This window comes from Grus americana, chromosome 33 (assembly GCF_028858705.1).
Source record: "Grus americana isolate bGruAme1 chromosome 33, bGruAme1.mat, whole genome shotgun sequence".
Taxonomy (NCBI): Eukaryota; Metazoa; Chordata; class Aves; order Gruiformes; family Gruidae; genus Grus; species Grus americana.
Genome location: NC_072884.1, coordinates 1526812 through 1550353, shown reverse-complemented (window position 1 = coordinate 1550353; position 23542 = coordinate 1526812). Strand labels below are relative to the sequence as shown.

The following is a 23542-nucleotide window of genomic DNA, read 5'->3' as shown; positions in this document are numbered from 1 at the left end:
GGGGGTCCCTAAAAACGGGCTGCTCTGGGCAAGGCAGCCCTACAGGGGAGCCCCGATATGGGGGGGGGGGGGGCTGGCTGTGCCCCATGGGGGACCCCAAAGAGGGGCTTTGGGGGGAGGGGGGGCTGGTCAAACCCCACAGGGGGACCCCAAATAGGGGCTGGGGGGGGGGGGGGGGGGGCTGACCAAGCTCCATGGGGGGGTCCCCAATAGGGGCTCCCGGGGTCTGGCCCCCAGCCTCCAGCCCGCGGTGGGCAGGGAGGTGGCGGGGGGCTCACGCTCCTCGGGCGGCGGATCTTACCCAGCCCGTCCTGGGGGGGACGCGCGGAGGCTCAGCGGGGCCGACGGCCGCCGCGTCGGTCAGGGCTCGCCGCAGGAGGAGGAAAAACAATAAAAACAAAACCAAAAACAAAACCAAAAACCAAAAAAAAAACCAAACCAAAAACCAAAAAAAAAACCCAAAAAAAAAAAAAAAAAAAAGAGGCCGAGACGCATCGGCCGGGCTGAGTCGGTGCCGCTGCTGGGAACCGGCACGGCTTTGGGGGGGCTTCGCTCTGGTGGGAAGAGTTATTCTACCTTATAAGCAACACGGGGTGGGCATTTCTTGCCTAAACCCAGGGGCGGGGACATATGTCTCAGCATTTCATACATGTCCATGAAAGTCAGCCGGCCCCTGGGAGCGGAGAGAACAAGAAGGAAGAGACATCGGACAGAAAAAGGACAAAAAAGAGGCGAGAGAGACAGAGACGCGGAGAAAAAAAAAAAAAATCATAATAATAAAAAAAAAAAACCAATAAGGGGGGGAAAAAAAAAAAAATAGGTTTAAACCCGGCCGGCCGCAGCCTGGGGTCCCGCGGAGGAGGAGGAGGAGGAGGAGGGGAGGAAGGCGATGGTGCCCATGCAGCCCCGCGGCGCTGGGGAGAAGGGGGGGTCCGGCCGCGCCGGCCGGGGCTGGGGGGGGTGGGGGGGGCGGCCGCGGGGCTCAGCAAGCAGAGCTGGGCAGGGACGGGGGGCACGGGGGGCACGGGGGGGGGGGGGGGGCGCCATGCGGCGCGCCGGGGGCTGGGGCCGGCCCCGGGGCGGGGTGCGGGACGTGTCTGTGTATATATATATATATAGATATCATATATATATCCGAGAATCCATAAGCAACATTCATTCCGCTGATGCTCAGCAGGTTTTTAGTGTAAGTCAAACCTTGCAAGCAACCCTATGAGGGCATTTCTTGCCTAAGCCCAATGGGGGAGATATTACGCGTAATAAACTGTACATATCCTTATAATGAATGCGGCCACTGCAAGAAGAATACACGGGGGTTAGTGCGGACGCCGGAGACGCGCGCGACCGCGGACGCGGCGATGGCCCCCAGGGGGGGAAACTGAGGCACGGATCCCCGGGGAGAGAACGGGGCTGGGGGGGGGGGAAAACCCCTCCGTGCTGAGCTGGGTTTGCTGCCGCTTGGCTGCGATTGGGGGGGGGGGGGGTGTGTGGGGGGGGGAGTCGGAGCCCCCCCCCGTCCAGCTCTGTCCCTGCTGATCCCAGTATGGACCAGTCCAGCCCAGTATAGGGCACCAAGGACCGGAGCGTCACGGGGCACCCCGAGAGCAGCCGGGAAGCCCCCAGGGCATCACGGGGGGGGGGACGCTGGGACACAGCAGAGACACCCCCCCACACACCCGGGACATGGTGGGGACCCTCCAGGACCCCCAGGGACCCCCCCCGTCCGGCCGAGGCCCTTTGCACAGCACTGGGGGCTGGGGGCCGGGGCGGGGGCAAGAGGGAGAAATCCGGCGGCCGAGCACCTACAATCGAGAGAGGACAGGTTAATCGGCACCACGCTGGGGGGGCCGGGCCCCCCCGTGGCTGTGTGGGGACAGCAGACCTGGGGGACACCCCCTCGGGTCGGGGGGGGGACACCAGAGCCCCGGGAGACACCTCGCCGGGGGGACACCGGGGCCGCTGGCCCCAGAGGACTCAGGGGGGCTCTTGGGCACCTGCTGTGCCCCCCCCGCACCCTGCTGCATGGCTCGGGGGGGGGACACACGACGGTCCGGCCAGCCAAGCCCCCGGGAGCTGCTGCGTCCTGGCGCTGAGAGGGGACCCCGGCATTTGGGGTGCCCCCCACCTTGCCCCTCTTGCCGCCCCCCCCCCCAGCCCCGGGGGGGTCCTTACCAGGCGGCGGGGTCGTACTCAGCCCAGACGCGGACGTACTCGTCCAGGTGGTGGGGGCCCAGGATGGAGGAGTCGCGCGTCAGGTACTCGAAGTTGTCCATGATGACGGCGACGAAGAGGTTCAGCATCTGGGGGGATGCGGGAGGGGGGTGTCGGGGTACGGAGGGGGGGCCCGGGGTGTGTGTGTCCCTCCCTGCATCCCCCGGGGCTCACCAGGAAGGAGCAGAGGAAGATGAAGGAGACGAAGTAGAAGTAGGCGAATTCGTTGCCGCACTCGTCCTCCTTGATGCCCGAGTTCTGGTCGCAGGGTTTGCCGCTGAGGCAGGACAGCATGATCTCGTGCCAGGCCTCCCCCGTGGCGCTCCTGCGGCAGAGCGGGGGGGGGGACACCGCTGGGTCACCCCGGCCGGGGACGGGTTGGGGGGACACCCCCCAGTACGGCACTGGGTACCTGGGTGGTGATGGGACCGTGCCGGGGGACACACACCAGTACGGCACTGGGTACCTGGGTGGTGATGGGACCGTGCCGGGGGACACACCCCCCAGTACGGCACTGGGTACCTGGGTGGCACCGGGACCGTGCCGGGGGGGGACACACACCCCAGTACGGCACTGGGTACCTGGGTGGCACTGGGACCACGCTGGGGGGGGGGGACACACCCCCCAGTACGGCACTGGGTACCTGGGTGGCACCGGGACCGTGCCGGGGGGGGACACACACCCCAGTACGGCACTGGGTACCTGGGTGGCACTGGGACTGTGCCGGGGGACACACAGCCCCCAGTACGGCACTGGGTACCTGGGTGGCACCGGGACCGTGCCGGGGGGACTCACCGGAAGAGGAGCATGAGGGCCTGGAAGAAGGTGCGGAAGTTGTTGTGCTGGGTGATGGCCGACTCATCATCCTCCTCCTCGATGCCAATGTTGCCAAAGACCTGGAGGGGGGGGATGATGGGTTAGGGGGTGCGGGGGGCCGGGGCGAGGGGCCAAGGGGGGCTGGGGGGGGGGGGGCCGGGGGCTCTCACCTGCATCCCGATGATGGCGTAGATGAAGAAGAGCATGGCGATGAGCAGGCAGACGTAGGGCAGAGCCTGGGCGCAGAGCGGGGCTGGTCACGCCATGCCGGGGCTGGATGCGGCCATCGGCACGGGTTGGGCTGCCAGCCCCGGAGTGGGGGGGGGGGGGCGGCCGGGGGGAGACACAGGTTTTTGGGGTGGGGGGGGAGCGTCGGGCGGCACCTTGAAGGACTGGACGAAGGTCCAGAGCAGGATGCGGATGGTGTAGCCCTGGCGCAGCAGCTTGATGAGCCGTGCCGCCCGGAAGAGCCGCAGGAAGCTGAGGTTGATGAAATTGTTCTGGGGGGGGACACGAGGGGTGAGCGGGGGTGAGCGGGGCCCGGCCCCGGGGTCGCGGGGGCCACGGCGGCTCCCACCTACCCCGAACTCCGTCACCAGGATGTCCGTGATGCTGCCCAGGACCGTGACAAAGTCGAAGATGTTCCAGGCGTCACGGAAGTAATTCTGCGAAGGGAAGGGGACAAGGGGTGCGGGGCAGCGGTGCTGCCGGCGTGCCGGCTCCCCGGAGCCTGCAGGTACCTGTGCACCAGATCTCACGGGTACCCTGCACCAGATCCCATGGGTACCCTGCACCAGATCCCACGGGTACCCTGCACCAGATCCCACGGGTACCAATGACCGGATCCCACGGGTACCCTGCACCGGATCCCACTGTTACCAATGCACCAGATCTCACGGGTACCCTGCACCGGATCCCACGGGTACCAATGCACCAGATCCCACGGGTACCAATGACCGGATCCCACGGGTACCAATGCACCGGATCCCACAGATACCCTGCACCGGATCCCACGGGTACCAATGCACCAGATCCCACGGGTACCAATGACCGGATCCCACTGTTACCAATGCACCGGATCCCACAGATACCCTGCACCGGATCCCACTGTTACCAATGCACCGGATCCCACAGATACCCTGCACCGGATCCCACGGGTACCCTGCACCGGATCCCACAGATACCAATGCACCAGATCCCACGGGTACCCTGCACCAGATCCCACAGGTACCCTGCACCAGATCCCAGGATCCTGCCAGCGTGGTGCAGGATGCTCCGGAGCCAGACGTGTGGCACCGGTCCCCTGAGGTCTCCGGCGCACGGCGGCACGTACCAGCACGCCGAAGGCCATGATCTTCAGGAGACACTCGAGGGAGAAGAGGGAGGTGAAGACGTTGTTGAACATCTTCAGCACGTTCTCGTAGGCGTCCGAGGCATCGTAGAACTGGGGGGGGACAGTGGGAGGATGGGGACAGGGACAGGGACAGCTCCCGGGGGGACAGGGGTGCATCTCGGGGGGCAGGATGGATCCAGGGGGACGGGGACAGGTCGGGGGGGACAGGATGGACCCAGGGGTAGGGCGGATCCAGGGGGACAGGGAAAATTCCCAGGGGAGAAGGACAAACCCCGAGGGACCGCCCGAGGGGACACGCATGGGTCCCAGGGATGGGACAAACCCCGCGGGGCTCCCCAGGACCCCAGGCCCCTCCCCGCTGACCTTCATCATGAGGACGATGGTGTTGAGGGCGATCATGGCCATGATGGTGTACTCGAAGGGCGGCGACACCACGAACTGCCACATGCGGTACTGGAAGCTCTGCCGGTTCTGCGGCATGTGCCGCGTCAGGGGCTTGGCGCTGATGGCAAAGTCGATGCAGGCTCGCTGCGAGGAGGAGGAGGAGGGAGAGGGTGGGCGTCACCAACCCCCTGCCCGGCCGAGGGGGGATCCCCAAAAGGTGTCGGGGCGAGGCGGGGGGGTCCGGAGGTGGCACCTCGTTCTTCTCCAGGCTGTACTCCTCCATCATCTTGTCCCCCTGCTCCTGGAAGGTGATGATGATCAAGGCCACGAAGATGTTGACGAAGAAGAAGGGGAAGACCACGAAGTAGACCACGTAGAAGATGGACATCTCCATGCGGTAGCCGGGGCTCGGCCCCTGGTTCTCGTAGGTGGCATCCACCGAGTGCTTGAGGACCCTGCGGCGGGACGAGGGCAGGGACGGGGTGGGGGTCCCGGTGTCCCCAGCCCCGCATCCCTCCCTCCGGCCCCGCATCCTTACTGCGGCCATCCCTCGCCGGTGGAGACGGTGAAGAGGGTGAGCAGAGCCCAGAGGACGTTGTCGTAGTGAAACTCGTATTTCTTCCACTCCCGCTTCTGCGCCTTCACCTCGTTGTCCTTCTCGTAGACCAGGTACTCCCCCCTGGGAGGGGAGGGGGGCGGTGGGACGGGGACGAGGGGGGGGGGGTGGACCCCCACCAGGCCAGGTCGTACCTGCAGTCCTTCTCGAACTCCTTGGACTCGTCGGTGCAGTAGAAGAACTTGCCCTTGAAGAGCTGGACGGCCACCACGGCGAAGATGAACATGAAGAGCATGTAGACGATGAGGATGTTGAGGACGTTCTTCAGGGAGTTCACCACGCAGTCGAAGACGGCCTGGGGACGGGGACCGGGGAGGGGGGGGTTGGCACCAGCTGGGACACACCCCCCCCCCCGACACCCCCTCCCCATCCTCCTCCTCGCCCACCTTGAGCTTGGGCAGCCTCTTGATGGTCTTCAGGGGCCGGAGGACGCGGAGGACACGGAGGGACTTGATGGTGTTGATGTCCTTCCCCTTGCTGCTGCCTCTGCGGGGGGGACGGGATGATGACGGGGAGACGTGGGGCCCCTGGTGCGGCAGCTCGGGGCCCCCCCGGCAGGACCGCGGGCGCTCCGGTCCCCTCCTCTCCCCAGCGGTGCCGGTCCCCTCCCCGGCCAAACAGACAGAGGCTGCTCGGCACGGAGGGGGTGCTCCGGGCTGAGACCCCCCCGCGCTCATCACACACCAGGGAGAACCAGGTTTCCCATTGCCCCATCCCTGAGGCTGCTTTTTTTTTTGGGGGGGGGGGGATGCGGAAAGGGGCGTGTGGGGAGGAGCGAGGCGCGACCATGAGCACGAGGAGAGCACGAGGACGGAGACAGGCGGGAGACGAAGGCAGAAAGACTTTACCGTGAGCTGCTCCTGCGGCCGGTGGCAGAGGAAGGGGAGAGACAAGGCACGGTGAGAGCCCGGCCCCCGCCCCGCGCCCGCACCCCCCCGGCCGAAATCCCGGCATCCCGGGAGGTCCTCAGGGTCTGCTCCGGGTTTACTCACCCTTTACTTGGGGGGATGCTCAGTTACTCGGGGGCTGCTCAATCACTCAGGGGATGCTCATCTTTTTTTTTTTTTTTTAGGGAGGCTCAGTTACTTGGGGGATGCTCATCCTTTACTTGGGGGATGCTCACCATTTACTCAAGGGATGCTCATCTTTTTTTTTTAGGGATGCTCATCCTTTACTTGGGGGATGCTCAGTCACTCAGGGGACGCTCACCCTTTTTCTGGGGATGCTCAATTACTTGGGCGATGCTCACTCTTTACTCAGGGGATGCTCACCCTTTGCTTTAAGAATGCTCAGTCACGCAGGGGATGCTCTCCCTTTATTTGGGGGATGCTCGGTCATGCAGAGGATGCTCGCCCTTTACTTTAAGGCTGCTCAGTTACTCAGTGGATTCTCACCCTTTACTTGAGGGATGCTCACCCTTTGATTTAAGGATGCTCAATCACTCGGATGCTCACCCTTTACTCAGGGGATGCTCAGTCACTCGGGGGACACTCGTCCTTTCCTAGGAGACTCCTCATCCCTTACTAAGAGGCTACTCATGCTTTACTAGGGGGATTCATCAGCTTTATTTAGGGTTTGCTCTGGGCTGTTCGGCCCCACAGGCACCGGGGCCCGATCCTGCCTGGGGACACCGGGGGCGGCGCTGCCGGGACGCGGGGACACCGGGACGGTGACAGGACAACACAGCGCGGTGGCAAGCGGCCGAGGACGGACGTCAAGCGACACAGCGGAGCGCGGACAGCCGGGGAGCGGACGCGGCGGGCGGCGGGACGGACCCCGGCGGGGCTGGGAACGGCCCCGCTGGGAGGTACTGGGAAGCACTGGGAGGCACTGGGAGAGGCGAAACCCACCCGTGTCCCCGAGGCGGGGGACACTCACGTGAAGGCGAAGGCCACCAGCGCCCCGCTGACCACGATGAAGTCCAGGATGTTCCACAGGTCCCGGAAATAGGCACCTTGGTGAAGCACCAGCCCCAAATCCACCATCTGCAGGGGGAAGGGGGGGTGAGGGGGGGTCGGGGGGGCCCCCCGCCCTGCGGACCCCCCCCCCCCGCTCACCTTGATCACCATCTCGAAGGTGAAGACGCCCGTGAAGACGTAGTCAAAGTAGCGCAAGACCTGGGGGGGGGGGTGGGAGGCAGTGGGGTGAGGGAGACCCCCCCCCAGCACCCCAGGAATCCTCCTGGCACCCTGGGCCCCCCCAGCACCCTGGGACCCCTGTGACACCCCAGGACCACCCCCCCCCCCCCATGGCTGTGGGTCCCCCCTGCACCCTGAGGCCATGGGCAGGGTGTCAGAGGCAGGACAAGGGGGGGGGACACCCCCATTTTGGCACAACCCCAGGTGATGTTTTGGGGGTACACCCCCCCCCCCCCCGCCCCAAAGCAGCTCTGTGAGGACGGAGCTCAGCGCCGCCACCCCCCCGACAGTGCCTGGGGTGCGGGGGGGTCCCCGTTTGCCCAGCTGTGGGGGGGTGGGAAGGGGACGGGGACGGGGGGTGCTCACGTTGTTGCGGGGGGCATTGGGCTGCACGGGGTCCTCGGCGGCCAGGGCGATGCTGCTCATGGCAATGACCATGAGGATGCACATCTCGAAGTACCGCAGGTTGACGATGTAGTGGCACAGCCGGCGAAACCTGGGGGGGGGGGGGGGGAGCGGGCAGGAACGGGACGGGGTGGGGGGGGTGTGTATGGGGGGCGAGGGACACCCCCAGACCCCCCCCTTGCCCCCCCGCCCCGGCGCTCACGGGTTGGTGGTGGAGAGGATGAACATGGAGCTGTAGGGCACCATGGGCTTGGGGCCGTTCTCCTCCTGCCCGTCGCCTTCCTCCTTCTTCTCCTCCTCCTCCTCCTTGCGGGGCAGCGGCTCGGGGTTGGCGTTCCTGTTCACTGCAGGAGCGGTGGCATCACGGCCCCCTGCACCCCCCAAACCCCCCTGGACCCCCCAGAGCCCCCTGGACCCCCCTAGACCCCCCCAGACCCTCCTGAACCCCTTAGAGCTCCCTGGATCCCCCCAGACTCCCCTGGACCCCCCCTGGACCCTCCAAACCCCCCTGGACCCCCCCCCAAACCCCCCCTGGACCCCCCCCAGACCCCAGGGGGTCCCCCCTACCTTGGACCAGGGCGTTGGTGGCGGGCGGCGGGAGGGGGGGTGGGATGTCCACGGCCGTGTGCTCCGGCTTCCCCCCCACCTTGGCCGGGTTGTTGTGGGTGCCGGGGTTGGTGACCACCAGGTTGTTTTCGGGGGGGGGGTTAGGGGTGGCGGGGGGTCGGCGGGGGGGAGCCCCGCTGGGGGGGCAGGAGGTGTGGTTGCCCATGGGAGGGGGCGCGGGGGGCTCGGCGGTGGCCAGCTTGTTGTTCTTCATGTTGTCGATGTCCTCCGCCACGGGGGGCTCCCGGCGCCCCACGTCCTGCTGGATGGGGCGGGTGGTGGAGAGCGTGGGGCCCACCGGCACCCCGGGGGCCTGGTTCTCCCTGGGGGGGGCGAGGGGGAGGCGGAGGGGGCTCAGAGGGGACCCCCCAGCACCCCCGGCACAGCTCCCAGGGCGGGTGCTGAGCCGCAAATGCCAGCGGGGATTCGGGTCCCCCCCCACCCCGGGAGCCAGGGGACCCCCCCCCCTCCCAGTCCTGGGGGTCCCACCAGCCCCGGGGGGTCCTGCCCACCCCGCGCTCACCTCCGCCGTCGGTGCCGTCTCTCCTTGTCGTCCCGCTTGCCCTCGCCGTCGTAGGTGGCCGGCACGGCGTGCCGATGCCGCCGGCGCCGCTCCCCGTCCCCATGCTCCCCGTCCCCCTCGCCACGTGCCGGCCGGCCGCCCTCCCGGTGCCGCGGTCGCCGCTCGGGCCGGCCACCCTCTTCGCCCTCCTCGGCCGCCCGTCGGTGCACCCGGTGCCGCCGGTGCTCGCGCTCGGGCTGGGGCGAGCCAGCGCGGCCGTCCCGGCTACCGCCCGGCCGGTGCCGGCGCTCGAGGGCTTTGAGGCGCTCGGCGTCGGCGTAACCACGCTCCTGGCTGGGGTCCCGCTCGGGCTCGCGGCTGCTGCTGCGGGGTCGTCGACCGTCGGGGCCGGGGCCGCCGGGGTCGGGGTAGCGCGGCTGCCGGCGGAGCTCGTCGGCGCGGGGCTGGCCGAAGCGGTGCTCCGTCGGCGGCTCGCCGGGGCGCGTCTTGTTGGTGTTGTTGTTGCGGTTCTCCTGGGGGTCCACCACCAGCGGCCGGTCCAGGTGGGTCTTCATGTCGGGGCGCAGGTGACGGGCGTAGGGCACCTTCCAGCGCTCCTCGGGGTCCAGCTCGCTGTAGAGGGCCTCCCGGCTGGCCAGCAGGTTCTGCTTCCGCAGCTCGCTCGTCCGCTGCTCCCACACCGACTTCGAGGTCTTCTGGTTCTTCTGCTGCTCCTTCCTGCAGCGGGGAGCCGCAGCGCGCGTTGGGGGAGCCAGAGGCGTGCCGGGGACGGAGACAGCACGGAGATGGGGTGGAGATGGGATGGAGCTGGGATGGAATCAAGGATGGAGCCGGGATGGAGCCGGGATGGAGCTGAGGATGGAATCAAGGATGGAGCCGGGATGGAGCCGGGATGGAATCAAGGATGGAGCTGAGGATGGAGCTGGGACGGAGCTGAGGACGGAGCTGAGGACGGAGCTGAGGATGGACCCGAGGATGGATCCGGGGACGGAGCCGGGATGGAGCTGGCAATGAGGCAGAGGATGGAAGTGGGGATGGAGCTGGGGACAGAGACAAGGATGGAGCTGAGGATGGAGCCAGGACGGAGCTGGGGATGGGGATGGAGCTGGGGACGGGGATGGGGATGGGGACGGAGCTGGGGATGGAGCCAGGAGGGAGCTGGGGACGGGGATGGAGCTGGGGACGGGGATGGGGACGGAGCTGGGGATGGAGCCAGGACGGAGCTGGGGATGGGGATGGAGCTGGGGACGGGGATGGAGCTGGGGACGGGGATGGAGCCGGGGACGGGGATGGAGCCGGGGACGGGGATGGAGCTGGGGACGGGGATGGAGCCAGGACGGAGCCGGGGATGGAGCCAGGACGGAGCCGGGCACAGGATGCACTTACATGGTGACAGACATGTTGGCTGCGGAGAGCGGGCTCACTTCAGCCACCTCCTTCGCCTTCTGCAGCGCCAGCTTTTGGTTGGCGGCTTCTTCCTCCTCCTGCTCGTCCTGCAAAGCCCCGCACCGTGTCCAGCCCAGCCCCAAGGCCACGGGTGATGGGCGGGGGCGGACAGACCCCCGTGTCCCCGTCACCGGTCCTCACCTTGGTGAGCTCCTGCGCGTTGGCGAGGTTGTCCACCGCGATGGCCAAGAAGACGTTGAGGAGGGTGTCTGGGCGCCCCGTCAAGGCAAAGCAGGTCCCAGCGCATCCCCCCCCCACCAGCCCGGACCCTCCCGAGCCCCCCCCAGCACCCCGAGGATACAGTTGCCGAAGAGGGTGAGGACGATGAAGTAGACGGAGAAAACCATCCCCCCCTTGACGCCGCCCTGAGATTTGATCCCGTCGTACATCACCGCGTTCCAGTCTTCGCCCGTCAGGATCTGGGGGGTGGGAAGGAGCCGCGGGGGCAGTGGGGACCCCCCCACCCTGGCACCCCAATTCCTCGGGAGCCCCATGGGGGTGTGTGTGGGGTCCCTACCTGAAACACCGTCATTATTGCTGCTGGGAAAGTGTCGAAGTTGGTGGGAGGGGTCCCGTCGTCAAAATTGAACCTGGGGGGGGGGAGCAGCAGCGGTGGGACCCGGGGGCACAGAGGCACCCCAACACCAGGGAGCCAGGGTGGTCCCGGGGGACACCGTCCCCCGCCCAGTTACTCACTGTCCCCCGAAGAGCTGCATCCCCAAAAGGGCAAAGACGACGATGAAGAGGAAGAGGAGGAAGAGGAGGCTGATGATGGACTTCATGGAGTTCAGGAGGGAGACCACCAGGTTCCTCAGGGAAGCCCAGTACCTGCCAGGGCAGAGCCAGGCTGCGGGGGGGACTGGGGACACGGGGACGGCGAGGGGACACGGGGACGGCGAGGGGACATGGGGACATGGGGGGACTGGGGACACGGGGATGGTGAGGGACACGGGGACGACGAGGGGACACGGGGACATGGGGGTGACGAGGGGACATGGGGGTGACGAGGGGACGCGGGGACGGCGAGGGGACACGGAACGAGAGCTCGGCACCCAACGATGGCTCCGTGCATCCACACGCTCACTCGTGCTCGCGCTGCCCCTGCGCTCACAAACCCACGGACACAGACAGACCGACGGACGGAGGCACGGACGGATGGACGGAGCGGTGGTGCCCGACCCGTCAGCACTTACTTTGTGACTTTGAAAATGCGCAGTAACCTGAGAGCTCGTAGCACGCTGATCCCGAAGGATGTTCCCGGCTTCACAACAGCCCAGATCACCTCAAAGATGCTTCCGATGATAACCTGGGGGGGAGTCCCCGTCCTGTCCCCATCCCATCCCTCTCCCTGTCCCCATCCCTATCCCAACCTCTTCCCATCCTCATCTTGTCCTCATCCCCATCCCCACCCCCATCCCATCCCATCCCATCCCATCCCATCCCCATCCCATCCCATCCCATCCCCATCCCCATCCCATCCCATCCCCATCCCATCCCATTCCCATCCCATCCCATCCCCATCCCATCCCCATCCCCATCCCATCCCCATCCCATCCCCATCCCCATCCCATTCCCATCCCCATCCCATTCCCATCCCCATCCCATCCCCATCCCATCCCATCCCATTCCCATCCCATTCCCATCCCATCCCCATCCCCATCCCCATCCCCATCCCCATCCCCATCCCCATCCCATCCCCATCCCCATCCCCATCCCCATCCCCATCCCCATCCCATTCCCATCCCCATCCCATCCCCATCCCATCCCCATCCCCATCCCCATCCCATCCCATCCCCATCCCCATCCCATCCCATCCCCATCCCCATCCCATCCCCATCCCCATCCCATCCCCATCCCATCCCCATCCCCATCCCCATCCCCATCCCCATCCCATTCCCATTCCCATCCCATCCCCATCCCCATCCCATCCCCATCCCATCCCCATCCCCATCCCCATCCCCATCCCATTCCCATTCCCATCCCATCCCCATCCCATCCCATCCCCATCCCCATCCCCATCCCACCCCATCCCATCCCCATCCCATCCCCATCCCATCCCATCCCCATCCCATCCCCATCCCATCCCCATCCCCATCCCCATCCCCATCCCATCCCCATCCCCATCCCCATCCCCATCCCCATCCCCATCCCCATCCCCATCCCCATCCCCATCCCCTCCCCATCCCATCCCCATCCCATCCCCATCCCCTCCCCATCCCATCCCCATCCCATCCCCATCCCACCCCATTCCCGCCGGCAGTGCCCGGGCCAGGACCAGACTCACGGCACAGTCGAAGCAATTGAAGGACGAGTGAAAGTAAGGCCGCGTCCCCAGCCCGTACATTTTTATAAACATTTCGGACATAAAGAGTCCCAAGAAAATGAATTCTGCATAGTCTGGGGGGTGGAAAAACAGAGTGAGGGGGAGCGGGGGGGGCCGGGCGGGGGCGCCGGCGGCGGGGGGGGCACTCACAGAGGAAGTCGGAAAGCCAATCTGGCTGGTCGTAGTGAACGATAGCAACACACAGGGTGTTGAGCGCTACCAGACTGAGCACGGTCCAGTAGAAGGCCTGAGTTTTCACCATGCGGCGGATGTGGAAGCGCATCCTCCGCTCCCGCTTGTGGAAGAAGGTGGCGTTCTCCAGCTTGGCACTTTTGAGGCTGGCGCGGGCGAAGGGGGAGCCTGCGGGGTGCCGGGGGGGGAGCCCCCACCCGTCACCACATCACCCACCACCCCAGCACCCTGGCACCACCCCGGCACCCATCACCCATCACCCACCACCCCCCAATCCATCACCCACCACCCCGGCACCCATCACCCATCACCCACCACCCCCGAAGCCATCACCCACCACCCCTGAACCCACCACCCCCCAACCCATCACCCATCACCCACCTCCCCTGAAGCCATCACCCACCTCCCCTGAACCCACCACCCCCCAACCCATCACCCATCACCCACCACCCCCCCAACCCATCACCCATCACCCCGGCACCACTCTTCCACCCATCACCCATCACCCACCACCCACCATGACCCATCACCCATCACCCACCACCCCCCCAACCCCTCACCCCTCCACCCATCACCCCATGACCCACCACCCCCAACCCATCACCCGCCACCCCGTCATCACCCCCCCAACCCACCCCCCAGTCACCCAGCACCTCCCTGCCCTGCCACCCACCACCCCCATCATCCCCCCCTCCACCCATCACCCCCCAACCCACGCCCCCATCACCGCCCCTGGCTGGGGGCACCCGCGCCCCCACCCACCCACAGAGGAGATGTCGGCCAGCTGCTCCTCGGCATCCTCAGGGCTCAGCAGGTCCGTCTTGCTCTTCTTGATGGTGGCCCTCCGGAGAGCTCCCGCAGGGGCGAGGGGCACAGGGAGGCGAGCGTCACCCGGGGGTCCCCGCCGGGACACCCCCCCCCACCCCACCCTAGGGTGGCCGCCCCCCTGCCGGGACGCGCCGGGGCAGGGCACTTACCATCGAAGGGGTGCCGGGGCTCTCCCTCGGTCTCGTCCTCTGCCAGGATCACTTCTTCTGAGAGAAAAGCGAGGGGCTCAGCAGGGTGGGGGGGTGACACACACAGGTGGGGGTCCCGGGGGGAGGTCCCAGCCCTCACCCGCCTTGGAGATCCACTCCATGTAGCCGTTGAGCTCCCGCTCGATCTGCTGCTGCCGCCGCAGCTTCAGGAACGCCCGGCGGTTCTCCACCCGCTCCCGCTCTTTGGCAAACTCCCTACGGAGCCGGTGTCAGCGCGGGGAGGGGGCCGGGGTGGGCACCCCCCTCTTCCCGCCGAGCCCCCCGCCACCGCTTACCCGGACAGCACCCCCAGCACTAGGTTCAGCATAAAAAAGGAGCCGATGATGATGAGGGGGATGAAGTACAGCCAGTTCCAAGTGTTCCCTGAGGCGTCGTTGCTCTGCAGGGAGGGAAGGAGGGGTCAGCGGTGGGGGGGGGTCCCACGATCCGGGGCGGGGGGGTCCTACAAGCTGGGGTGGGGGGGCATGGCCCTGTTTCTGGATATAGGCCAAGGGACGGAGGGCTGGTGGCACCCCAAACCCCCCGGCCGTGCTCCCCACCCCACGCTGGGCCATGGGGGACAGGGCAGGGGGGGGCCATGGGAGGACACGTGGGGCTGGGGGGGGCCCAGGGAGCCAGGAGGGGTGCAGAGCGGAGGGGGGATCCCAGCATCCTTGTTTTGGGGTACCCTCCTGCTCCGCAGTGACCCCTCCCTCTGCTTTGGGGTGGGGGTGGGGGGGCTGTGCCCCATTTCTCTTCATCCATGCGGGGTCAGAGCACGGGAGCAGCAAACAGGGACCCCCCCCCTTGGGGACCCCCCAGCCTCGGGGACGAGCCCTTGGGGGGAACAACAGGCGGCTTCAATGGGAAAGAGGGGGCCCGGGGGGACACGGCCCCCCCTCCCGCCGTGGCAGTGCCCCCCCAGTTGCGGTGCCCGTCCCCGTGGCGGTGCCCGTCCCCGTTGCGGTGCCCGTCCCCACGGCGGTGCCCGTCCCCGTGGCGGTGCCCGTCCCCGTGGCGCCGGGGCTCACATAGTAGAGGAGGTCTGTCCACCCTTCCATGGTGATGCACTGGAAGACGGTCAGGACGGCGAAGAGGATGTTGTCGAACTGGGTGATGCCGTAGTTGGGTCCCTCCCAGTACTTCTTGCACTTGGTGCCGTTGGGGCAGATCCGGGCCGGCTCGTCCGTCCCGCAGGGGACTTCCACCTTGATCTCATCTAGGGGGGGGACACACACGGACCCGGGGGGTCACCCCTGCCCCCCCCCCCCCCCCCCAGGGCTGCGTCCACCTGGGAGAGTTGGGGGTCCAGGGGTCTGGGGGTCCCCCCTGCCCCCCCACCCCACCCCAGGGCTGCGTCCACCTGGGAGAGCTGGGGGTCCAGGGTGACCCCACGGGGCTGCTGGACCCCCCCGTCCATGTACCCCCCCCCCCCCCAGCTCCTTCAGCCCACCCCCACCGCGGTGCTGACACGGCCACTGTGCAGAAATAGCTCCCGCCAATTAACGGCATCTTCATCAGGGGAGAGAAGTAATTAGGCCATTCCATATCGGGCGTGGGACATGGGCCCAGGGAGCTGGGGGGGTGAGGGGGGGAAGGAGACACCCCCAGCCCCACGGTGTCCCCACAGAGGGCTCTGAGCCCCCCCCCCCGGGGAGAAACTGAGGGGGGGGGTAGAGGGGAGGGGGAGCAGGGGGGTGCTGGGGGGTGTTTGGGGCAGGTTTCGGGGGGGGACACGTACCCGTCACCAGGTCGAAGCAGGTGGTGTGAAATTTGCCCATATAAAACTCTAATCCTATGATTGCAAAAATGAGGATCGCGAAAAACAGGAGGAGGCCGATCTGCAGCAGCGGGATCATCGCCTTCATGATGGACTTCAGGACGACTTGTAAACCTGCGCCAGACGGGGCTGGGTGGCCACGGGCCCCCCCCCCCCCCAGACACCCCCCCCTCGGGTCCCCCCGACATCCCCCCGGCACTCACTTGGGATCCCCGAGACCAGCTTGAGGGGCCGGAGCACGCGCACGGCCCGCAGCGTCCGCAGGTCGAACTGGGAGCCCACCGTGGCCAGGATGCTGCGGGCGAGATGGGGGGGGGGCGGTCAGCGGGCAGGGACCCCAGCACCACAGCTGGCACCCCAACCCGGCCGGGGACCCCCCCCCAGCCGTGTCACCGCGAGCCACGATGTCCCAGCACGGCCGTACGAACCCACGGGCCACTGCGTCCCACCACGGACGTGCCCCACGTGGGCCACCGTGGGCCAGCCTGGCCACATCCCCCCCGCTCCATGGGCTGTGGTGTCACGGCCACCGTGAGCCCCCATGTCCCCGACACGGGGGGGGGACACACTGTGCCATCACGGCCACCGTGAGCCCCCACGTCCCCACAGAGCCACACATCCACCACGTGCCCCACGGCTACACCGTCATGGCCACCGTGAGCCCCCACGTCCCCGACACGGGGGGGGGGACACACTGTGCCATCACGGCCACCACGAGCCCCCACGTCCCCGCCGCATGGCCACGTGCCCACGGCCGTGCCGTCAGGGCCGGGAGCCGGTGCCGGCAGCGCGGGCGGGAGCGCTGGGCTATATTTAGCCTTTCCGGGCCGAGCGCGGTGGCGCTGCCGGTGCTGATGCCAGAGCCGGGCCCGGCTCAGGGGGGTCACAGCCCCCGGCCGGCACCAGCCCGTGGGGTCCCCAAGGACCCGGGTGGTGGCAGGGGGACCCGGATGAACCCTGGGGACCCATTGTCGGCCCCACAGCCGCCTCCGACACCGCGGAGGGTCCCCTCCTGCTGCCCGTCACCACGGCAACCGGCCGGCCCCCCCCCCCCCCATTCATCCCCATCATCCTCATGCACACCCATCATCCCCACTGATCCCCATTCACCCCCATCATCCCCATCACCCCCATTCACCCCCATCCATCCCCGTTACCCCCCATTCACCCCCATTCACCCCCATTACCCCCATTCACCCCCATCCATCCCCGTTACCCCCCATTCACCCCCATTCACCCCCATTACCCCCCATTCACCCCCCATTCACCCCCATTCACCCCCGTTACCCCCATTCACCCCCATTCACCCCCATTCACCCCCGTTACCCCCCATTCACCCCCATCACCCCCATTCACCCCCATCCATCCCCGTTACCCCCCATTCACACCCATCACCCCCATTCACCCCCATTCACCCCCATTCACCCCCATTCACCCCCATCCATCCGGCCGTGGGCCCCCCCAGTTCATTCAGCCCCGGTGCCGCCGTGGCTCATTCACACGGGCAGGGCCGGGGCTGGGGCCACGGGGGGGGTTAGGGTGCGAGGCGGGGGGGGGGGGAGCGGGATGCAGGGGGTGCAGGGGGGGGTGCAAGGTGCAGGGGGTGCAGGGGGGACCAAGGAGGGGGTGCGAGGGGAGAGCAGGGTGCAGGGTGGAGCAGGCAGGGAGCAAGGGGTGCAGGAGGGGAGCGAGGGGGGAAGCAGGGGGTGCAGAGCAGGAGGAAGCAGGCCGAGCACACCCCCCCACCCCCCCGACGCAGCCGAGTGCTTGAGGGGACGCAGGGCACAGAGGGGACAGCCCGGTCTCCGACCTACAATGGCCCCGCTGCTCCCTGCCTCAGTTTCCCCACTGGCTCTCCCAGCAGTCGGAGGGGTTGGGGCCGGGGGGGGCCGTGGCCGGGGGCCAGTGGCCAAGCGGGGGCTCCGGGGCCGGGGAGCTGGGGCTGCTGCTGAAGTGCCGGCGGTGGGTGCGGGTGCCGGGCCGGTGAGTGGCGGCGCGGGGAAATATTGTGACAGCGCTAAGAGGCACTTGCTGCCGCCGGGAAAGCGGGACGAGCGCCGCAGGCAATAATTAACGTCTCACCCGGCCCCGGTGACGCCCGGGACCGCCGGCGGGTGCAGCCCTGAACACGGGAGCACTGCACACACGTGTACACGCGTGTACACGCGCACGCCCGCGCTCATCCTCTGCACGCGCGCGCCCCACGACGCAGGCGGGGTCCTGCAGCTTGCACGCCCGCACGCACACGCGCAGGTCTGCCGCACGCGGGGAAGGGCGCAGGGCTGACACGTGTGTGCACACGCAGGGCCGGGCGGGGGGGGGGGGGGGGGAGCAGCGTCTCCCCGTGTCCCTGGGGTGGGACGGGGACCTCACCCAGTGAGGACGACCACGAAGTCCATCACGTTCCAGCCGTTGCGCAGGTAGGAGCCTTTGTGGAAGGCGAAGCCCAGCGCGATGATCTTGATCCCCGCCTCGAAGCAAAAGATGCCGATGAAGTACGGCTCCGTGTCGTCCTGGGGACCGGGACAGGCGTGAGGCTGCCGGCCAGGGGACGTGGGGGTACCCCCCCCCCCCCGAGGGGGCATCCAGGGCGGCCGCTGGCCCCGTGTGCCCCCCCCCACCCTCCCCAGGTGCTGTGGGGCGGAGGCAGCCGCCGCTCCCGGCGTGGCCCAGATTCCCGGCAAGGAGGAAAGTGGGACACCGGCGGGTCCAGGGGGACCAGGAGCCGTGGCCACCGGGTGCCGGGTGCCGGCTGTGTGCGGCGTAGGCTGGCAGCCGGCCCCGGTCCTGCCGCCCACGCTGGGGTGCTCGGGGACCCTTGCCGGAGCCCACCCCCCGTCAGCCCCGCGCTCACCAGCCGCTCCGACATGGGGGTCTTGTCCTCGTCGGGCAGGTGCTGCTCCAGCGCCAGGACGATGCAGTTCGCGATGATGGTGGCTAAAATCATGTATTCAAAAGGAGTGCGGCCGAGTCAAGGAAAAACCCAGCTGGGCCGAGCCCGCGGGGACGGGGGTCCCCCCCAAACCAGGCCGGTTGGGGAAACCGAGGCAGGAGAGGGGCCGGCGGGGTGCCCAAAGGGAAAGGGGGGTTCGGGACCCCCCCTGCACCGGTGGCGGTTGGCAGCAGGGACGCGGGACCCGGCTGCCACCGGCGCCCACGTGCTCTGCGGCTCATTAATTTTCCCATCAAAGGCGCGACCCGGCGGCCTCGGCTCCTCGGCACGAAGCCTCTTGCCCGGCGGGAGCCGGCAGCGATCAAAGTGCCTCGGCAACAGCGGGACCTGGGGGAGACCTACATGGCACCCGCCCAGCCCCGCCAGCGCCCGAGCAGGGACTCCATCCTCGTGCGGTGCTGCCGCCGGGAGACGCGCGCGCTTTGGGGTCTGCGTTCGGTGAGCGCACCCCCCCCCGTCCTGGCCAGCGGTGCCGGGGTGCGGTGACAGCGGCACACCCATGCCCTGCCCCATGGCCGCCCCCCGTCAAGTTCTGCGTTACGTGGCCACGGAGCGTGACCCCCACCCCCCCCCCCCAGTTCGTGCCACCAGCCCCACGCAGCCCCCCGGTGCCGCAGCCCCCGGGCGCCCCGGCAGAGCCGCCCCATGGCCAGGGCCAAGGGCTCAGCCGAGGTCACACCGGTGGCAAGGACGGACCTAAACGGGACCGGATCCTGCTCGCCATCCCTCTGCGGCACGGCCGAGGTGTGGAGAACAGCCGCTGGCCCCGGTGCCTGATGTGGCACAGCTATCCGGCACGGCATGGCACGGCACAGCCATCTGGCGTGACTACCCGGCACGGTGCGGCGACCCAGCGCGGCACAGCTATCTGCCTCGGCGATTTGGCGTGGCGACGTGGCCTGGCACGACCGTCCATCATGGCCATCCGTCGTGGCCCAGCTATCTGGCCCGGCACGGTTATCGTGTACGGCTATCTGGCCCGGCACAGCTACGTGGCACGGACATTTGGCATGGCTATCTGGCCTGGCACGGTTATCTGGCACGGCAGGGCTACCCGGCACCGCTCAGCTGCCTGGCGTGGCTATTCCGCTCAGCCATCCAGCACGGCACGGCTATCCGGCACGGCTATCCGGCACAGTACGGTGATCTGGCACAGCTATCGGACACGGCACAGCTACCCAGCACAGCTATCTGGCACAACACGGCTGTCCAGCACAGCACGGCTCTCCGGCACAGCTTATCCGGCACGGCTATCTGGCATGGCACAGTTATCCGGGGCAGCACAGCTCCCGGGCACGGCCATCCAGCACAGTACGGCGATGCAGCACAGCTATCTGGCACGGCTACCTGGCACGGCACGGCTCTCCGGCACGGCACAGCTCTCCGGTTGTGAGGACCCGTGCCAAGGACCGGCTCTGGCCCCCGAGTTGGGCCACGGCCTCGCCAGGGGACCCCTGCGGGAGTCAGGCCCCCCGTGCCACGCCGGCCACGAGCGGGGCCGTGCCGCTGCCTGCCGCGGGGAGCCGGAGTGCAGGTGCCCGGCAGGACGGGCTTCGGGGTGCCGTGGGACCATCCCCCCGCCCCGGCCAAACGGGGCCCGCCGCCTCCTCACGCCCGGGCCGTCATGACAGCGGGGGAGGCACCGCGCGCCCGCAGGATGGGGCCCACAGGGGTTCGGGGTGGGCGGCGCGATGCATCACCTTCCCCGGCCCCCTCCGCGCCCGCCGGCGGGGCTGCCCTCGCCCCCAGAGCCCCGGCACCCCCGGCACGGCACCCCCCCGGTTCCGCTCCCGCCTCACCGGCAGCCCCGGCCGCCCGGCAGGACGTCAGCGCCGGCCGCCGACCCGCTGCGACAGCACAGCGGCCCTCGCCCGCGGCTCCTCCGCACTCGCCCCTCCCCGCCGCCACGAGGCCCCTTCCCCACCGTACGGCACGGTGACCCGGTTCGCACACCACAAGCAGGGACACCCGCTCGGTGCCGACGGCAGGACCCGGCATGGCGGGTCTCGGTGTGCCGGCCACCAGGTCCTGCCCCGAGGATGCTACAACCAGGACGGTGCTGCCGGCGGTGCCCATCCTGCTGCGGCACGGCACGGCCACGCGCCGGCAGATTTGCTTCCACGCGGCAAACCCCCCCACCCCCCCCATCAGCACCGCCAGGATTTGCTCCCCACGCCGGCAGCACCGTCCCCGCACCGGGGCCGACATTTCGGCGCTGCGCCGGACGCATCCCCCCGCCGCCCATCGCCACAGCACCGCGGCTGCGGCGCACATGCCCAGTGGGGCACCGGCAGCACCCGCTGCCTAAACGCTCCCCGGTTTCAGGGGGGTCCCCAAAAGGCTCGGGGGAGCCACACGGTAGGGCCAGACCCGGCAGCGAACCCACAACTCCCTTGGCAGCGCCCCGAAACCGCGCGGTGCCCCCCCAGCCCGCACGGGGCCCTCATGGCCGCGAGGAGCGGTGACAGTGGCCCTTTTTGGGTGGCAGTGGCCCTTTTTGGGTAGCAGTGGCCCTTTTTGGGTGCTGCTCCTGGCTGAGGGTTTTGGGGCGCAGGAGGCACCCAAGGGCAGCGGGGCCGGAGCCGCAGCCCCACAGGGATCCCCAAAAACGGCCCCGCACCCCCAAACACCCCAGTGGGCTGGCCCTGGGGGGGGGGATGACACCCTGAGTCTGGGGGCACGGGGACGGGCTCTGCTGGCACCGGGGGGCCTGGGGGGGCTGAGCCCAGCACCGAGGGGTGCCAGGTCAGCTTCCCCCTGCCCCCCCCCAATTAGGGCACCAGGAGATGCTGGTGCAATGGGGCCCCCTACTCCCCAGCCCCCCAGCATGAGCTGGACCCCCCAAAGCCGCCAGGCAGGGCAGGGGGCTGGGGACAGGGACACGGCATGGGGACGGGGACGTGGTGCAGGGCAGGGGATGGGGACCCCAGCATGGGGATGGGGACCCCAATATGGGGATGGGGAACTGGTGTAGGATGAGGATGTGGGGAGCTGATGCAGGACATGGGATGGGGACCCCAATGCGGGTCAGGGGGATGGGGACATGGCACGGGGATGGGGAGCTGGGGCAGGACATGGGGACGGGGACCCCAATGCAGGTCAGGGAATGGGGACCCCAGCATGGAGACGGGGACCCCAATGCAGGGCACGGGGACAGGGACCTCAATGTGGGTCAGGGGATGGGGACCCCAATCTGGGGATGGGGACCCCAATGCAGGTCAAGGGGATGGGGACCCCAGCATAGGGATGGGGACATGGTGCAGGACATGGGGACCACAATGTGGGTCAGGGGGATGGGGACCCCAGCACGGGGACAGGGACCCCAATGCAGGTCAGGGGATGGGGACCCCAATGCAGGACATGGGGATGGGGACCCCAACGCAGGTCAGGGGGATGGGGACCCCAGTGCAGGGCACGGGGACGGGGACCCCAATGTGGGTCAGGGGGATGGGGACCCCAGCACGGGGACAGGGACCCCAATGCAGGTCAGGGGATGGGGACCCCAATGCAGGACATGGGGACAGGGACCCCAATGCGGGTCAGGGGACAGGGACCCCAGCACGGGGACAGGCAGCTGGCGCAGGGCAGAGGGATGGGGACAGGGACGTGGCACGGGGACGGGGAGCCGGGTGCAGGGCAGGGGGATGGGGACCCAATGCAGGGCAGGGGGATGGGGACGTGGGACAGGGAGCCGGGGGCCGGGGAGCGGGCGGCACGCCGCGGGGACCCCCCCAAAGGATATGGCCATTCGGTGATCTTTTTGGCGTATTTCCTCACCACGTTGTCCTCGCTGAAGAGGAAGAGGGAGCGGTTGACCGTCAGGCAGTTCTGCCGGACGGGGATGGGGTTGTAGAGAGCCATGGTGCGGGCGCGCTGGGCCATCGACTGCTTGTACATCCTCTGCGCCCCGGGGGGGCCGCCCTGCCGCGGGCCCCCAGCGCCCCGGCCCCCCACCGTCGTCCCGGGGCCTCCGGTCCCGCCGCCTCCTGCCCCGTAACGGGCCGGCACCTCGTCTCCGAAGCGAGCCATCCTGCGGAGAGCCGGGGCTTACGCTGCTGAGGCCGGCGTCGGCGAGAAGCTCATCACATCCCATGGGCAGCCACCGCGGCGGGGGAGGACGCGGGCCGGGATCCGTCCCGACCGGGCGGAGGGGGGGGGGGGGGCGTTCAGGCGGCGGGGGGAGCGGGGGGCACGGGCACCGGCCCGGGCATCCTTCCTCTGCGCCCCCGCGGTGGGGGCCGGTGGGTGCTGCCCCCCCCCGCGAGCCGGCAGCGGGGAGAGGGGGGGGGTGGGGGTGCGGGGGGATGGTGCGGCACCCCCGGCGGGGGGGGGGGTGGTCCCGCCGCTGCGGCTCCCGGTGCCCGGGGCGGGGGGGGGGGCTGGGGGGTGCCGAGGTGCCCCGATGCAGCAGCGGGGGGGGGGGGGGGTCGGCGGCAGCTCCCCCAGCGCGGCGGCCCCGGCTGCGCCAATTCCGAGCGGCCTCGGGGAGGGGGGGGGGGGGGGGGCGGGGGGGGGGCGCGGAAAAACCGCGCCCGGTCAGCGCGTCCCGCCGCCCCCGGCAGCCGCCGCCGAGCAGCACCGCGGGGCAGCCCGGAGCATCGGCGGGAGGGGCCAAAAATCCCCCCCCCTCAAAAAAAAAAAAAAAACCCACAAAACCCAAAAACCCCCCAAAATCCAAAAACACCCCAAATAAAAATGAGTTAAAAAAAAATTTAAAAAAAAAAAAAAGAAACCGCGGCGGAGGCGGCGGCGCTCTCTGTGTGTCCCCCCCCCTCGGGC

General features: G+C 68.5%; 1 protein-coding gene across 9 annotated transcripts in view; it reads right to left on the bottom strand.

Annotated features, from left to right (window-relative positions):
- Positions 1-22918, bottom strand: part of CACNA1A (calcium voltage-gated channel subunit alpha1 A) — a 32908-nt gene extending 9990 nt beyond the window's left edge. For 3 of the 9 annotated variants that reach the window (XM_054808034.1, XM_054808039.1, XM_054808042.1), the window contains exons 1-37: positions 22507-22918; positions 18665-18771; positions 18184-18323; positions 16014-16105; positions 15772-15924; positions 15062-15249; positions 14327-14430; positions 14131-14246; positions 13993-14048; positions 13777-13870; positions 12973-13182; positions 12784-12896; positions 11693-11805; positions 11196-11327; positions 11017-11089; positions 10801-10918; positions 10641-10708; positions 10440-10546; positions 9054-9770; positions 8492-8853; positions 8127-8268; positions 7886-8015; positions 7439-7498; positions 7260-7366; positions 5768-5867; positions 5516-5676; positions 5304-5444; positions 5019-5220; positions 4745-4909; positions 4361-4471; positions 3609-3692; positions 3411-3527; positions 3198-3263; positions 3007-3107; positions 2386-2536; positions 2173-2300; positions 577-673 (exon numbers count right to left, since the gene is read on the bottom strand). In XM_054808034.1, coding sequence (XP_054664009.1) covers positions 577-673; positions 2173-2300; positions 2386-2536; positions 3007-3107; positions 3198-3263; positions 3411-3527; positions 3609-3692; positions 4361-4471; positions 4745-4909; positions 5019-5220; positions 5304-5444; positions 5516-5676; positions 5768-5867; positions 7260-7366; positions 7439-7498; positions 7886-8015; positions 8127-8268; positions 8492-8853; positions 9054-9770; positions 10440-10546; positions 10641-10708; positions 10801-10918; positions 11017-11089; positions 11196-11327; positions 11693-11805; positions 12784-12896; positions 12973-13182; positions 13777-13870; positions 13993-14048; positions 14131-14246; positions 14327-14430; positions 15062-15249; positions 15772-15924; positions 16014-16105; positions 18184-18323; positions 18665-18771; positions 22507-22792 — 5412 coding nt within the window. In that variant the 5' untranslated portion in view covers positions 22793-22918. Of the gene's footprint in view, positions 1-576; positions 674-1197; positions 1295-2172; positions 2301-2385; positions 2537-3006; positions 3108-3197; positions 3264-3410; positions 3528-3608; positions 3693-4360; positions 4472-4744; positions 4910-5018; positions 5221-5303; positions 5445-5515; positions 5677-5767; positions 5868-7259; positions 7367-7438; positions 7499-7885; positions 8016-8126; positions 8269-8491; positions 8854-9053; positions 9771-10439; positions 10547-10640; positions 10709-10800; positions 10919-11016; positions 11090-11195; positions 11328-11692; positions 11806-12783; positions 12897-12972; positions 13183-13776; positions 13871-13991; positions 14049-14130; positions 14247-14326; positions 14431-15061; positions 15250-15771; positions 15925-16013; positions 16106-18183; positions 18324-18664; positions 18772-22506 lie in introns of those variants that run through there. The other 6 variants (XM_054808035.1, XM_054808040.1, XM_054808036.1 and 3 more) reach the window with 5 other exon arrangements.
- Between the last annotated feature and the right edge of the window lie 624 nt (positions 22919-23542).